The following is a 17,771-nucleotide window of genomic DNA, read 5'->3' on the forward strand; positions in this document are numbered from 1 at the left end:
TTGAATGTTTTTGTTATTTTAAAGCAGCAAGAAAAGCTGTTTCTTGCTTCATTATCCAATAGGCGAGCTAATAGAGTGACTGAAGAGCTTAATGCTAATAGAAGCACAAATTACCTAAAGCTGTATTAGGAAACTCCTGTAAATGGAGATTCATCACAGTTGTGCAGATTTGTCAAGCAAATCATGGTATTTGGTCACTTCTTATTCTAAAGAAAGAAATGTCTTCTCTCTGCAGACTTGAGGGAAGTCTTGCATCAGCACGTACATCACATCCATAGAGGGAGCTTGAGTTACCAGGACAACACACCCGTGATCATCCAGACCCAGAAGACATCCCGTCGCCATGGAGATGCAAGAGAAGCAGGGCTTGAACGGAGAGGCTGACAAGAGCCGGGAGGCCGAGGCTGAAGGCAGCAAGGAGAACGTCAAGTTGAAGCAAGAGGTGAGGTTGAGCGCCCCAGATCATAAGCAGAAGCTTCGTGTATCGAGATTACCAAAGCAATCATTTAGGCAATTGTACATGTATGTAAACTTGGTCATGAAATCATTATGATATGAGACCAATGGTACCAGTATGTTCTAGGTGCAACAGGGTACCCTTCAATTTGGTTTCAGACAGGGAACAGGGACTTGGAAGATTAACCAAAATAACATCAGTATTGGGTTTTCTGCCCATCATTTGCATTTCTGCCCAGTCGGTCACAAATTATTGCATTGCAGCTTGGGGGGGGGGGGGGGGGGAGGTAAGGGATGAGGGGAACAATGATTAAGCCTCCTCCAAGCCCTTTATAAAGATTTGAGGATAATTTATGGCTAAGAGAATAATTAAACAGAAATCCAAACAGTCTGAAAAAAAAAGTTGTAAATGGTGTGATGTTTGACTTGGCTAATTACAAAATGTATGTTACTAACTGCACAGTATGGTACCTATCCATGATGATGGCTGCACTTTTGTCTTTCTATCATGGACTTCAGTATTTTACTAGGCCTGTAGCACTTTTAAGCAACGATATCTAGAATCCATGTGTGTGTTATTATCAAAGCTGGTGAGAAAATCAGTGGGAAGAAAGGCACCATTAAACCAATGGTCTCCCAGCACTCTCCCGAAGGAGACTGTGGTTTTAATTAACATTGAGAGTCAGTTGTAAACACGCTCTGCTTATTAGTGAGGAAAATATGAATCAACGCTACCATGATGACCAAGCTAGACCACAGGTGTTTATGACAGCTCTTGATCACATTGATGTATATCTCAGTTCGTGTTACTGTAAAATTCAATTTGAAAGCATTCAGTTGTCTTGCTCTGTGTTAAAATAAAGGAAAGTGATGCAATGTTTCAGGAGTAATTCATCTCATTTTATCCTGCAGTCAAGTTAAATCTTGTGTTGCCACAGACAAATCAAATACTGTAATTCTCTAGATGGATGCAGATTTTTCAACACTTCTATCAATTTCCCTCTAATATCTTTTCCATGGATGATTATTATTGTGTAATTTTTTTTAACCAATAGAATCACAAAAACTATCTATTCTAATATCAGGATCTTGTAGACAAAATGCTATAGTAGAACAAGAATTGTTTGTCTTCCTCTCTATATTCGTAATGCTGAAAATGTTGATAAGTTCAAGTCATTGTTGAAAACTTATCTGTTTACTCAACTTTAATTCTGTTGTTTTGTTGCTGTTGTTATATTGTAATGTGTACATGTATATAATGCTGTATTTTATTTCAATGTCATACTTCTTCTTTTTTTCCGGATTGATGCGCTTAGAAACATCAGTATTAAGCGCTATATAAATGTTATTCATTATCATTATCATTATCATTCATTTGCCTGTTGTTCTATTTTGAGTTTAATGCCACTGTATGCACATTGTAACTTGTGAATCTTTGTGTAACTTCTGCAACAATTTTCCCGTCTGTCGTCTGTCCAGGTTGGCTTGTGGAGCGGCATCGCGCTCATCGTTGGATCTATGATAGGGTCTGGTATCTTTGTATCGCCGAAGGGCATCCTACGTGAGACACAGAGCGTTGGCATGAGTATGATTATCTGGCTGCTCTGTGCCATGCTGGCAATGACAGGTGAGTTGTTGTTGTTTTTATGCCTCCGCCACGAAGTGGTGCCGGAGGCATTATGTTTTCGGGTTGTCCGTCCGTCCGTCCTTCCGTCCGTCCGTAATGAATTTTGTGGACAAGGTAACTATCGAAACCTGTTGAGGTATCCTAATGAAACTTGGCATGTATGTGTATTAGGGGGTGAAGTTGTGCCTATCAACTTTTGGGTGCACATGCTCAAGGTTAAAGGTCAAAAGGTCAAGGTCAAATACATAAAATTTCACTATTTCCACCATATCTATTGAATGCCTGAAGAGATTTTGTTGAAACTTAGTGTATACATGTATTACCCAATTAAGATTCTCTGGTGAAAGTTTGGGTCATGAGGTCAAAGGTCAAAGGTCAAAAGGTCAGGGTCAAATACATAAAATTTCACTATTTCCACCATATCTATTGAATGCCTGAAGAGATTTTCTTGAAACTTAGTGTATACATGTATTACCCAATTAAGATTCTCTGGTTAAAGTTTGGGTCATGAGGTCAAAGGTCAAAGGTCAAAAGGTCAGGGTCAAATACATAAAATTTCACTATTTCCACCATATCTATTGAATGCCTGAAGATATTTTCTTGAAACTTAGTGTATACATGTATTACTCAATCAAGATTCTCTGGTGAAAGTTTGGGTCATGAGGTCAAAGGTCAAAGGTCAAAAGGTCAGGTAAAAATATTAAAACTTCTTTTTTTTTTCCGTACCTTGGAAAATTGTTCAAGGTATCTTCATGGAACATAGTATGGTGTACTGTACATGTACTGACTGGAAGTGATTATCTAGAGAATGTAGGGTTCATGGGGTCAAAGGCCAGGGGTCAAAGGTCAAGTGCAAGACTTCAAAATTTTACTATACCCTCATATTTATGCAATGCCAGCAGGGTTATTTTTTTACACTTGGTGTATGCATGTGTAACCTAATAGAAATTCTCTGGAAAGTTTTTTTTTTTTTTTCTCTTTTTGCCTCAAAGGTCAAAAGGTCAAAGATCAAGTGAAAGTGCTGAACTAACTTTTTCCTCCATATCTCGGAAGTGACTCAAGTTACCTTGAAACTTAGTACATATTATGCATGTTCTACCTGAAAGTAATTATCTTATGAATTTTAGGGTCAAGGGCCAGATGAAAATGGTAACAATTTACTATTCAATTCAGAAATTGCACTTTTTCTCCACACCTGTACCTTGAAAATTACTCAATGCCTAAATGTATGAATGGGTCAAAGTCAAGTTAAAGTCCTTAAATCCCTAGATACATGCTCTCCTATTCATCCAATTAAACCTACATCAAGGAAGGTGAACATTCAACACATTTGTGACAAACTTGTCATTCCAATATTTTGCCAATTTTGTGAAAATGTAATCACACAGTGTCCACATGTACTATCTAGACCTATTGGGAAAATCATGCATTATGGCGGAGGCATACCAGTCGCCAAAGCGACATTTCTAGTTCTTTTTAATCTTGTAACTACAGGATCGATAGACACACCTGTGAATAGTCATTTCCCAAGGCAGGGACATGACTGTAGCTCTTACCAAATCCTGGTTAACATGAAGTGAAACACTGCCCTGTGTTCAAGTCAACTCTAAGAAACAGAGTTAAATGAAACAAATATGATGGTGAAAGTTTTGGTAGAATGCATTGGCAAGAAAAACTACACGTTGAAATGATTTTAAAGTTTTATATTCACATTCAGTAATCAGTAATATCACTCAAAACCTCATTTAAAAAAACGAAACTAAAACATAGCTCTCATGGTGTTGTTATGAATGTGTTTGTAAGAGATTACTGCTCCCATTTGAAGTCTTCATGCTCTTTTCCTCATGAAGGTGCGCTGTCGTATGCAGAACTAGGCACACTTATACCAAAGTCCGGGGCGGAGCACGCCTACCTGAACGAAGTCTGGGGTCCCCTACCGGCATTCCTCTTCGCCTGGACGTACACCATCGTCATCAAGCCGTCCATCATATCTATTGTGTCGCTGATCACGGGTACCTACGTGGTTGAGTCTGTCATGACCACCTGTGATGGCAACGAACAAATCGTTCTGATGAAAGTCTTTGCGGCACTCTCTATCGGTAAGCCTGAAGAGCGCCCCCACCCATGTTATATATCTCAACCCATTGAGAACGGACTGATATTGCTTTAACCCGCATTTCCCATAGACACCTGCCCGAGTATTTTCAGGACTAGTCTTCAATGGATTAAAGGACTCTTCTGTGAGGATGTCTCAACTGTACCCTGTCAGAAAGTGCAGATTGTAGCCCTTCTAGCATGGTTTGTCACCCAATTCGTCCTGTACCAATTTGGATGCAAGCTAATAGATGCTAAAGTGTTTGCTCATTTTTGCATGCATTTTCTTTGTTTCACTCTGTTATTGGGCGAAAATATCAAGTTGTTCAGACTGAAAAATATAGCTGTCTGTAAAGCATGCCATTCATTTATCCTCTTCAAGCGTTGATGCAGTGTGAATATTGGTGGTTGATGCTGCTTATGAAATGCCTTATTTGGATATGCGATCATATCAAAAGAGGAGATCTGATGACAAGTCATATGAGAATATTTATCATGTGCTATTGAATTATGACTGAACGCACTGAGAGATTTTTCTTCGTTTATGTGTAAAATCTTTGTATTTTGTTCCCCTGTGCAGGTATTATATGCTTCATTAACTGCTATAGTGTGCGGTGGGCCAACGCGGTTCAGGTCATCTTCACTGCAGCCAAACTATTTGCTCTTGTCATTATCGTCATAGTGGGCTTTGTGAAGCTGTTTCAAGGTAAGACATCACATGATACATCGATCTATTGAAAGGGATATATCTAGTCAGTCCCTTCCCAAACCGAACTGTTACTTGCAGCTACACGCCAGTGCCATTTGATAGTGTAAGACAACTGGGTTTTCTATTTGTCTTTGCACTCTAAAGTGAAATTCATCTCATCAGTTCCATGTCAATTTTTTTTTTTGAAATTGTTAAATAGATAATCTTCATGGACATTGGCCATGGCACTCATTACTCATAAGAGCGAGTCACTTTCCACACAAACACAAAAAATATGTGGCAAAATGTTATTTTTAATACTGGTATATCTACAGGCTTTGGAGCTTTTAATAGTGCAGACCACATATGGAGTATGTATTTGTCATTGTTCTTGGCTAGGTCCTGCACTCCTGACCTTCATTTGCATTTGAGCCCAATTCACCACTCTGTTGTGAAATGAAAAGCAAAATCTTAACCCGTTGAGGATGGTTTGATTTTGCTACAACACACATTTCCCACAGAAGCTTGCCTGAGTATACTCTGGACTCATCCTCAATGGGTTAAATTTCTGGCCTGTGTGTATCACTGCAGGTTCACCACATGCTACATGCACCCTTCTTGCTCCAACAAACTCATAATGTGTGTCTGTGACCATTATTTTGTTTGACTGCGTATGACAGCTGGGGGGTAGTGACTTCTAATCACTTTAATAGGTAAATGGACTGGCATCTTTGTAGAGCAATGCTGAGATAAGACAGCCCACGATAACCTGACTAGTGTTGCATCTGTGCTTTAATATCAGCCCCTTCCCAGGCCCTTCCATAATCCCTGTCAGTTGTTACGTATACATCAGTGCTATTTGCTGTGTATGACACCTTAGGGGGAAAGTATAGCTTTTTATGTGGTGATAATCATCATCGGCTCTACAATGTACGAAGCAATTTGGAGGTTAGACACATTGTAATATCTCATTCTGCCAGTTGGTATGCCTGTGTTTTATTGTTTTCCCCGAACCCCCAGTCACGTTTTTACTCCTCACAAGTGGCATATGATACATGTACGTATGAAACCTTAAGGGGAGAATTAGTGTGTAGTCATTTGATAATAAACCATGGCAGCTTTGCGAAGTAGTGCTGAAGTTAGACACCCATAATATCTCATACGGACGATTAGAATGTCTGTGGTTTTTTTTTCTGTCTTTCCCAACCCCCTGTCATGTTTTCTTTACCAGTGGTGTATAATACAAATAATATGTGTGAAATCCCTTTGAGGAATAGGGGGTCGTCAATTTGGTAATAAACTCTGGCAGCTCTGCCACGCAGAGGCAAAGTGAGACACCCAGTGGTACCATGGTTAGTCCAATAGTTCTTGGTTCTGTCACCACTCCATGTGCCCCCCACCCCTCATTTCTTTAAACCCTTGTCACATGGTACTCCACACCAATAACATGTGACATGCATGATACAATTGGAGATCAGATGTTCAGTCTGTTAAATGAATAAATAAAACATGAATAAAAACAGAAAATCTTCAGCAGAAATACTCATTTATAGTATACATTGATACTTGAAGCTTTTAATTCTTGCCCTGTTGGCCTACTGATTGCATTGATTCCTAAAGTAGTTCTGTTTTGGATTGCCTAGCTTTTGAGAATGAGAACTAGCTATTGTTGAACACCACTGTTATAACTACAGAAATGCCTGTTGATACTGTAAATGTGGACAGAATGTCCTCATTGTTATCCTTCTTTTAAGCTATGATGACCATATTCTATTATTTCAACTTCCCACCATTAACCGTTTGTTCAGGACTTATGTTTGATATGTTCACCATTGCAAAATAAAGACTGGAGCATATCTGTTGTATCAACATTAAAGCATTTGATGGATGTACTGGCAAGCACCATTAATGCATGAATAATCATCACATCGCAGATGCTTAAATATCTAAGTATGAAGTCAGAAACCAACATGCCTGTTGTCACAAACAACACTTTTCTACTCGTACAAGTGGAACTATGTACTGGCTCATTTAATCCTTTCTGTGCTCAAGGGACTGTATAGCAGTGCTATTGGATTTTTTATGCCAATCGGCACTCACATCACACAAAAGGCTAAGTTGGCATGAGTATGTTTTTATGTATAGCAATGTATACATGTTTTGTATACAAATACATACGTGTAGCTTATGTGAAGCTCATAGCAATGGTTGAGATGGGATTTAGGTGTTAGTGTGTAACAGGTGTCAGATTCAGCGGCCATTAAAGACATTGGAAGCCTTTGTACAACATCTGACAATGCCATGGCATTGACCTATAAAGTGACGCACACGTGTGCCGATGCATACACATCTCCACATACACACTGTATGGGGCTATTATATGTACTGCATCTGTACACATACAAGAAATATGATAGTGGAACCATGTTCATTAGATTGCCACTTCTGTGTCGTAACAGTTGTCATGATTTGCATTTAAGTGAAAAACAAATGTCAATATATATGAAAACAAATACACAGAAAGCAAGTTGCATTTAGATGAATTGATTCCTTGGTTATACAACTTTTAAATTTTCTCCATTAAATAGTACAATCCTCAAACGCATGACTTGGAATCTAACAAAGCCTGTAATGCAGCCATTCATTAGTTATGCACATGTATACTTAGCAAATTTTAGTTTTAGATTTTAAAAACTTAGCGGGGGGGGGGGGGGGGGGGATTCGAGAACCCTGAAAGGGCAAGAGGTTTGCCTGCAGTGGGCTAACATATATTTTGAGCCTCACCTACACTAATACCCCCCCCCCCAAAAAAAAAACACAAAAAAAAACAAAAAAAAAAAAACAAATATGCATCATGTCCCCCCAAAAAATTACAGATTTTCGCATTGATAACACCCAATATGATTAAACTGTCTAAATGCTACTTCAGAGTCTTAAAATATAACATTTTAGCTCTATTTTGCAGAAAACCCCATTCGATTTGGTTAAGCGGTCACAGAGAAATGCGTATTGTTCTAAAGAATGTCATAAGTCCGATTCTTCCAAGCAGGGACAGTCTGCACTTCGATGATCTTGTGTGTGAATACAATAGACAGAACTTGGACTTTGGAGGGAAGAGATTCCCGACATTTTCCACAAAATTCCTCATTTCTCTTTGACCACTGAAGCAAATCGAATGTGGTTTTCTGTAAGATGTGGGCAATGAGTTATAGTTTCATACCCTGAATTAGTATTTAGATTGATTCAATATTTGTAAAGATATCATTGCAGAGGTTCCCGTTGTAATTTTTTTTTTTTGACATATGGTATATACATGTATATACTAGCACTTATGCCTCTTAGAGATTTTCTTTATTCTTTTTTGTGCTACTTGTTTTCTTCTGTGAGCCAGTAAATTGTGGTTTTAAAATCTTCATTTATGAAGTGATCTGAAATGGTCAAGTACTCTGTCACTCTATGACTCCATCACACACTTTTTACTCTATGAAAATAATACAAAAGTACACTGTAATTCTCAGATATCAACTAGAGATTGTAATTTGTCATCACTGACAAATTAAGGTGATCCGATTTTTTTTTTAATCAATGATTCAAGTCCTGATCGCAATAGGCATGACCATGCAGGTTTCTCTGTGTTCAGAGACATTGGCCGTGTGATGTTTGGATTCTCATTTAGAAAAGGGAGTCATATCTGCCATCTTTGGTACCAAATCTGTATACACTATAACGAAGATACAGCAACAAGTACATATGACCTTTGACCCCACTTTGCACAACCTAGATGGCATCTGAGCAAAAAGTGGTTATTTTGTGAAATGATTCTTGTAACATGATCTTTGCGTGTGCAAAATATGGGAAAGATAAGACATGTATTCACCAAGATACAGGATGAAACATTTGTGACCTTTGACCCTAGTATACATACCCAAGATGTTGTCCGATCAAGTAGTTGTTATTTTATGAAATAATGTACGTGACATGAACTAAACATGTGCAAAATATGAGGGTGATAGGGGCTGTTTTTCTTGAGTTATTGCAAAGAAAGTTGCAGAAACATAGAAATATCTCAGTACATCGAAGATAAGCTTTAATTTCAACCAAGTATTTTAACATGATCCCGACATCATATGAATGAACAAAGGGCACGTAACGATAACGCAAAGTCTGAGTTACAACATATTAAAATCTGAGAAAAATTCACCGAAGGGTAAGTGAGCTAGTGCTCGATAAAGACAATCGTGTCAATATTAACATCTAGAAAAATTCCCTCCCATAGAGATAACACGTCATAACGAAGATACAGAAAAAAGTACATATGACCTTTCACCCCACTTTGCACAGACAGGATAGCATCTGAGCAAAAAGTGGTTATTTTGTGAAATGATTCTTGTAACATGGTCTTTACGTGTGCAAAATATGGGAAAGATAGGACATGTATTCACCAAGATACAGGATGAAACATTTATGACCTTTGACCCTAATTTACATACCCAAGATGGCGTCTGATCAAGTAGTTGTTATTTTATGAAATAATTTACGTGACATGAACTAAACATGTGCAAATTATGGTGGTGATAGGGTATGTTTTTCTTGAGTTATTGCAAGGAAAGTTGCAGAAAGAAAGAAATATTCCAGTACATCGAAGATAAGCTCTAATTTCAACCAAGTTTTTGGACGTGATCCCGATATCGCATGAAAAAACGAAGGGCACACTTAAGATAGCCCAAAGTTTCAGCTACAACATATTAAAATCTGGGAGAAATTCACCGAAGCATAAGTGAGCTAGTGCTCGAAAAGAACAGTCATGTCAATTTTCATTTCCAGAAAAACTGCCCTCCCGTAGAGATAACACGTAAACTGGTCAAATTTGACCAGGTTACATTCAATCCATTTTTACGAGGTGATGCCGTCATCTAATCAAAATTGTGTAATTACATTTATGAAAGAGCATTTCATAAGCTACAACATATTGAAATTTAGGTGAAAATTAGCAAAGGATAAGTGAGATACGCTCGAGCAAACTTGAAATTTGATGACGTCATTTTGAAAATTTACTTTTTTTACTTTATTAAGAAATTTGATATCTTTTAATCATTTTGTCAGCATAGCCAGCCCATGAAATGACATGTACAACTCATCAGCTTTCAGAATATGTCAAGAAAATGGGGGGTCACCGTCCATCCTGACGAGTAAAATCCGATTTAAAATTGGCGGTTTTTTGGCATAGTTGCACTGTGTATCCCCATTGACGCACGCGCGGAATTTTGAATTTGACGGGCCCGTATGACGTCATATTGAATCGGATCCACTTGAAACTTGGTATAAATATTCCTTGGCATTTCGGACATCCGATCCGTGTGAAAAAATTGAAAATTTCTATTTCATATGAGCTGTGCGTGCGAATATGTGCGCGCGCGTACGCGTCCGTCCAATTTTTTCAATTTTTCAAAAAATGCTCCAAATGGTCTGAAACGTGTGCAAAAAAATTTGGAGCTCGATTTGAGCATACAAATATTTCAACGCGCGCGTACGCGCGCGTTTTGAGATAAAAATGAATTTTGAGAATATGAGTAGAATTCGCATGACTTGAAATATATGTGACGTAAATTTCATTGAAATATTCTATTCCATTAATGAGATATGCATGAAAATGTGTTTTCATATAATGACGTCATAGTGACGTCGCGGTCGACTGATCACTATGATTTTACTTGCGCTGTCGTCTTTGCGACATGATACATATATGGTATAAGTTTGACATTGAGAGGCAATGCACTTTCTGAGCTAACCTCTGCACAACTTTTGAGGAGAAATAAAGAAAGAAACAAAGAAAGAAGAAAGATTCAGTACAGATACAGAAGGTGATCCGAGAGGATACTCGGATCACCTAAATATGATAATGCCTTTGTGCGATAGCATCGTTGGCAACAGCATGCATGAGGCCCATGATATTCTGTCGCTGTGGAGTCTCCCAAAATGTTTACATTTGGCCATGCCCTATTTGCAGACTGTCCGTGCTGGAAGAGTGATGCAGTGAAGGCAATCAATAATTGTCACATATCTCAGTGATGGTCCATGCATTACCGCTGCAACTGCTCTTAAGGTCAAGGTCAAAGGTCACATTTGCAGACAGATGTGTGTGTATGATGGGAGAGGGGAGAGGGGGTCATCTGTTATATTTGGCTTTCCATATCATCCCATGCTCATATAGGTTTAGGTGGTTGGAGAATTGTGAATGATAGACATATGTTTATTATGTATTGTAAAGATCAGATAGTTTGTGAAGTTTACAAAGCCAGAAGGATCATGTTCAAATAGAACATGATGTAGTAAGGTGTGTGTTAATGCATATCCATCTGTAAAATTTTGATTTTTTTCTATGTACACAGTTAGATTTGTAATGTTTGCATAACTCTTGATGATTGCTGACACATATCTGAGACTTGAAATGAATTTAGTTTTACTTACTAAGGTTAGTGTGTTTGAAATTTAGTCGCAATATAAATGAAATATGAGGTAAGTCAGGTGGTATCAATGTATGCGGACAAAATGACATTATTTTGACTTGCAGACACTTCTCTGTTGTCAAAAGATTCTGTGGTGAAGATTTCTTATGCACGAGGCCTATGTGTTCACAATTATTGAATTGAGTAATAAAAGATTCAAACATACATGTACGATATTGTACTTGCAGTCATGTTGTACTTCAATTCACTCAATTTTTTGTTCTTGTTTTTGTTTTGTTTGTTTTTTTGCCTAATGAGAACTGGTATTAACATCAGTTGCTGATGTCATTGATTGATGTCATTAATTATTGCTTGTGATATCAATATTATCACAATTGTCATGAAGAGCAAAGGCACTATCTTCGTAAAAGTAGTAACAGTACCAGCAGTTCCAGCAGTAATGAAAGTTTAAGTCCATGCTCTATTTAGAATGTGTATATTCACATTTGATATTTGCTTTTATGCATATTCATTTCTGAGAAGATGTAGAGCCCTCTCAAGCTCAAGATGAACTAGAAAATAACATCTAGGACAAGTAGATGTATGGAAATATATCTATATGGCCAGAGGTTTGTCAGTGACAGAAAAAAAAAAAAAATATTGTATCTTAGAGGGTAAAAAAAAAAGAAAGAGGAAAAGTGGTTTAAGGTTACATGGAATGAAAACAAATTGTATACAATATGTTCCCATTCCTGTATTTGAAAAAAAGAAAGAAAGAAAGAAAAGAAATGCCTGGAAGATGATATGCAGGAGACGGGAGATAAGTGGGAAGGGGAAAGTTAAGAAGAAAGATGGGGGAGAGTTGCTGGGATGACCTCGAGACAAAAAGCGAGGACGCCAGACAGAGAGTGATGAAGTGGGAAACAGGGTTGAACCAGGAGAGTACTTGACTCTCAGACAAGGGGGGGGGGGAAACTTGAGACCTCGCAGTCACATTTATAGTCATGAATTCAACACTTAATCCACGACCTGAACCAGGATACTGTCGAAACAGGCTGTTAGAGATGCGGTTTAACATTGCAGTGACAGAATTGGAAACAACAACAAAAACTAGACTCGGAATTTGTCAAGACTGACAAATTAGGTGATCCGATTTTTTTTTTTTTTAATCAATGATTCGAGTCCTGATCGCAATAGGCATGACCATATAGGTTTCATCTGTGTTTAGAGACATTGGCCGTGTGATATTTGGATTCTCATTTACAAAAGAGAGTCAGGTCTACCATCTTTGGTACCAAATTCGGTATAAACCAGGGAGGTACCTCCCTGGTATAAACTATAACGAAGATACAGAATGAAGTACATTTGACCATTGACCCAACTTATTGCACAGCCAAGATGGCATCTGAGCAAAAAGTGGTTATTTTGTGAAATGATTCTTGTAACATGGTCTTTGCGTGTGCAAAATATTGGAAAGATAGGACATGTATTCACCAAGATACAGGTTGAAACATTTATGACCTTTGACCCTAATTTACATACCCAAGATGGTGTCTGATCAAGTAGTTGTTATTTTATGAAATAATGTACGTGACATAAACTAAACATGTGCAAAATATGGGGGTGATAGGGGCTGTTTTTCTAGAGTTATTGCAAAGAAAGTTGCAGAAAGAAAGAAATATCTCAATACATCGAAGATAAGTTTGATTTCAACCAAGTTTTTTGACGTGATCTCGGCGTCGTATGAAAAGATGGAGCGAATACCGACGATAGCCCAAAGTCTCAGCTACAACATATTAAAATCTGGGAGAAATTCACCGAGGAGTAAGTGAGCTAGTGCTCGATAAAGACCGTCATGTCAATTTTCATTTCCAGAAAAATTCCCTCCCATAGAGATAACACGTAAACTGGTTAAATTTGACAAGGTTACATTATATCCATTTTCACGAGGTGAAGACATCATCCGATTAAAATTTTGATGAACAAAACTTAAAGAGTATTAAATTGGCTACAACATACTAAAATCTGGAAGAAATTCACCGAAGGGTAAGTGAGCTAGTCGTCGATAAAGACAATCATGTCAATTTTCACATCTAGAAAAATTCCCTCCCATACAGATAACACGTCATAACGAAGATACAGGAAGAAGTACATATGACCTTTGACCCCACTTTGCACAGCCAAGATGGCATCTGAGCAAAAAGTGGTTATTTTGTGAAATGATCCTTGTAACATGGTCTTTACGTGTGCAAAATATGGTAAAGATAGGACATGTATTCACCAAGATACAGGATGAAACATTTATGACCTTTGACCCTAATTTACATACCCAAGATGGTGTCCGATCAAGAAGTTGTTATTTTATGAAATAATGTACGTGACATGAACTAAACATGTGCAAAATATGGGATTGATAACCATTGTTGTTCTTCATCTATTGCACAGAATGTAGTAGAAAGAAAGAAAAATAAAGAAAAAATTATGTTATTTTATAGAAATTTGAAGGAGAAGCATTAAAAAATCAGAAAAAGATAAAGTTAGGAAGGGAGATTAAGACTAAATAAAGAAAAAGAAGAAAAAAGAGTTTGGAAAAAAAAAATAAAAAAATATTGGCAAGGGTGAGGCTCGAACCAGGGACCTTAGGATTACGAGTCGGATGCGCTATGCAATGACCTATTTCATGCTCCATAGGCCCTGTGTATTAAGCAAAATGACGCTGCATCGAAGCCACGTGCCATTTTCAACCAAGTTTTTCGACGTGATGCCGGCCTCGTATGAAAAAATGGAGGGCACACTTACGATAGCCCAAAGTCTCAGCTACAACATACTAAAATCTGGGAAAAATTCACCGAAGCATAAGTGAGCTAATGCTCGAAAAAGATAGTCATGTCAATTTTCACTGCCAGAAAAACTGCTCTCCCATAGAGATAACACGTAAACTGGTCAAATTTGACAAGATTACATTTAATCCATTTTTACGAGGTGATGCCGCCATCCAATCAAAATGTTGTTATTACATTAATGAAAGAACATTTAATAAGCTACAACATACTGAAATCTGAGTGAAAATTGGCAGAGGATAAGTGAGATACGCCCAAGTAAACTTGAAAATTGATGACGTCATTTTGAAAATTTACTTTTTTTACTTTATTAAGAAATTTGATATCTTTTAATCACTTTTTCAGTATCGCCAACCCATAAACTGACATGTACAACTCATCAGCTTTCAGAATATGTAAAGAAAATGGGGGGTCACCGTCCATCCTGACGAGTAAAATCGGATTTAAAATTGGCGGTTTTTGGGCATTGTTGTACTGTATATCGCCATTGACGCGCGCGCGGAATTTCAACTTTGACAGTCCCGTATGACGTCATATTGAGTCGGATTGACTTGAAACTTGCTAGAAATGTTCCTTGACTTTTCAGACATCCGATAAATGTAAAAAATCGGAAAATTGCTGTTGCATATGAGCTGTACGTGCGTATATGTGCGCGCGCGTACGCGTCCGTCCAATTTTTTCAATTTTTCAAAAAATGCTGCAAATGGTCTGAAACGTGTGCAAAAAAAATTTGAGCTCGATTTGAGCATACAAATATTTCAACGCGCGCGTACGCGCACGTTTTAAGAGAAAATATGAATTTTGAGAATATGAGTAGAATGCGCATAACTTGAAATATATGTGACGTAAATTTCATTGAAAAACTCTATTCCATTAGTGAGATATGATTGAAAATGTGTTTTCATATAATGACGTCACAGTGACGTCACGGTCGACTGATCACTATTATACATTAGATCTGTCGTCTTTGGGACATGATACATATATGGTATAATTTTGAAATTGATAGGAAGAGGACTTTCTGAGCTAACCTCTACACAAATTTTGTCCAGAAATAAAGAAGAAGAAGAACCAACAAAGAATCCGTACAGATACAGAAGGTGATCCGAGAGGATTCTCGGATCACCTAACAAAAAAAATACAAACTTTGCAGACGAAGCTGTCTGATGGTGCTTATTATGGATGAAGAAACACTTTTTAGGAATACAAGCAACATAGAAAATTATACAGTCACTATTAGAGTTTGACCTTGATGTTCAACAGTGTTAAATAGTTTATTCTAACACTACTGCCTATGGGAAATACTGAATACACCATGTATTTCATAAGGTTTTTATTTTCACAAATTTTGTTAGGTGCTTTTCACAAATTGATTTAATTCAAAAATATGAACTCGGATCCTGACACTAATGCAACGTGCACACATACATTTCTGCATCCATTAATATACTCCACAATCACTAATTTAACCATTCACTAAAATGTTGAAATTATACCAATGTATGTGGATGAAACAATGATGTCGTTTATTTTTGTTTTCTTCAAGGACTTAGGGTTGGGGTTATGGTTGTGATAGGGTTTTAGGTTTAGTTTTATATGAGGATTAGGATTAGGGTTAGGCTTAGGTTTATGTTTATGGGTAGAACTTATGTTTGGCTTAGCGTGCAGATACTGTATTTCATGGGAGCAATTGTCACAAGAGCACAAATGTAGTGGAACCTGTCACCTCAGCAGGTGTGATAAGGGCATGATTAACCCGTACAAGATGAGTCCCGAGAATACTTGGGCATGTGTCAATGGGAAATGCGTATTATAGCAAAATCAGTCCGTCCTTAATGGGTTAAGATGACCAACATTGATTTGGAGAAAGTTCCTGTCTCATAAAGTGATTTGATGTCATATTTATTGAAAGAAAACAAAGAATCAGTATAAATTATGGTCTTTAAACAGGAAGTACTCGTAGCATTAATTGAACGTGATAGGCTGCATTTTTTTTTTTTTTTTCATTCATGTATTCTCAAGCAGCGGCCTCAGATTTCACTGGAAATGCTATACAGACATACTGGTCGTCTGCAAATAGCCACTTTTGAGCTGATATTTCACTTATATGCACATTCATAATGACATTGGTTGACTTGTGTTATTTTCTGGAATTGTGCCTTTCTGAAATGAGGATGTAATTTGCTCACTTTACAAATCATTTATATCCACAAACGTAAAAATGTGCATTAATCATGAAATAGAATAAGTTTCATTTAGTGAGCGTGAAGGAATGGAATTAGTCAAGGTATTCACAAAGGAAGATGCGATCCAAATAATGGGAAGCTTATCTTCCATGTTTGCAGTCTTATGTTAGCCAACAGATCAATGACAAAGTGATACTCAATGTAATTATATGAATTAACCACCCCCCCCCCCTTATACCCAGTGAATATAGACCATAACCCACAAAAATGTCAAAGCCCCAATTTTTTGGTGTGTTTCATATTAGGATACTTGCCTAAAAACACAGTGGAATGATAGATATAAATATACATGTGTATGCATACCGGTAAGTGTTATGTCATTGAAATGTTCATACCTCGCATTCAAAAGATTCCAAATTACATGTGAATCATGTACAGTATGTTATACACCCTGTTACAGTCAAGTACTAAGCCTCAGCATGCGGATGGTGGTAGACGGAGAAGCAATCAGTGTACTCAAGGCTCTTGCCTTCTGCTTACTTTTATATAATGTGTTTAATCAGTAAATTTGTTGCATGTATGACATACTTACAAATTCAGCACTTTTACAATTGGTCTTTTGATCTAACGGCACTTTTTATTGAAGTTGATTCCTTTGTATGTAGTTTTGGGGAGTTTAGATATATTTTATGTGAACACTGAGCATTTACATGTATGTGTACCTGGACATTCTGATATGACATATACCAGGGCTGCCAACTCTCACTCATTGAGAGTGAGACTCACTCATTTTGGTCCTTTCTCACTCTAAAACTTTATTTCATTTGCATGCATTTCTATTGATCTCACTCATTTTGACTCCGAAATTATAGCATTGGCCTATGGGAGTCTCACTCTCAAGTAGTTTCCAATGTTGGCAGCCCTGATATACTATTTTCTCCCAAATGGCAATCTCATCACTTCCTGTTCTAAAAATTAAAACCTAATAATGTTTGACCCTGTGGGATTAAGAAAAAACAATCACACAAATTGACATTCACCTGGATTAGGATTTAACATTTATGAAAAAGAAGATGATTCTGAACTTAACTAAAATTCTGTAATCAAAATATTCAAAATCTAGTCATGCTATTAAAGGGGAAGGCTAGTAACTGATCAGTGGGAATCAGTGGAAATGCTGGGAGATGATTGTTCCAATCCTTATGGGATTCATTCAAGAGTTCATTGTATATCTATTGTTGTGTGAAAATGATTTGCTTCAGAATGGTCTCATATTCAAGTAATGTGCAGTTTAATGCTTCCAGGTTAGCGTCCCTGGTCAGTGACGGAGCATTAATCTGCACATTACTTGAATATGAGACTGTTCTGAAGCAAATCATTTTCACACAACAATAGATATACAATGAACTCTTGAATGAATCCCATAAGGATTGG

The 17,771-nt window shown here is 37.4% G+C and overlaps 1 protein-coding gene across 1 annotated transcript in view; it reads left to right on the forward strand.

Annotated features, from left to right (window-relative positions):
• Positions 1–285: 285 nt before the first annotated feature.
• Positions 286–17,771, forward strand: part of LOC140232817 (b(0,+)-type amino acid transporter 1-like) — a 37,111-nt gene continuing 19,625 nt past the window's right edge. The window contains exons 1-4 of the mRNA XM_072312932.1: positions 286–442; positions 1,936–2,083; positions 3,934–4,182; positions 4,758–4,883. Of these exons, the coding sequence (XP_072169033.1) occupies positions 344–442; positions 1,936–2,083; positions 3,934–4,182; positions 4,758–4,883 (622 nt within the window). The 5' untranslated portion in view covers positions 286–343. The remainder of the gene's footprint in view (positions 443–1,935; positions 2,084–3,933; positions 4,183–4,757; positions 4,884–17,771) is intronic.

Source organism: Diadema setosum, chromosome 9 (assembly GCF_964275005.1).
Source record: "Diadema setosum chromosome 9, eeDiaSeto1, whole genome shotgun sequence".
Lineage (NCBI taxonomy): Eukaryota > Metazoa > Echinodermata > Echinoidea > Diadematoida > Diadematidae > Diadema > Diadema setosum.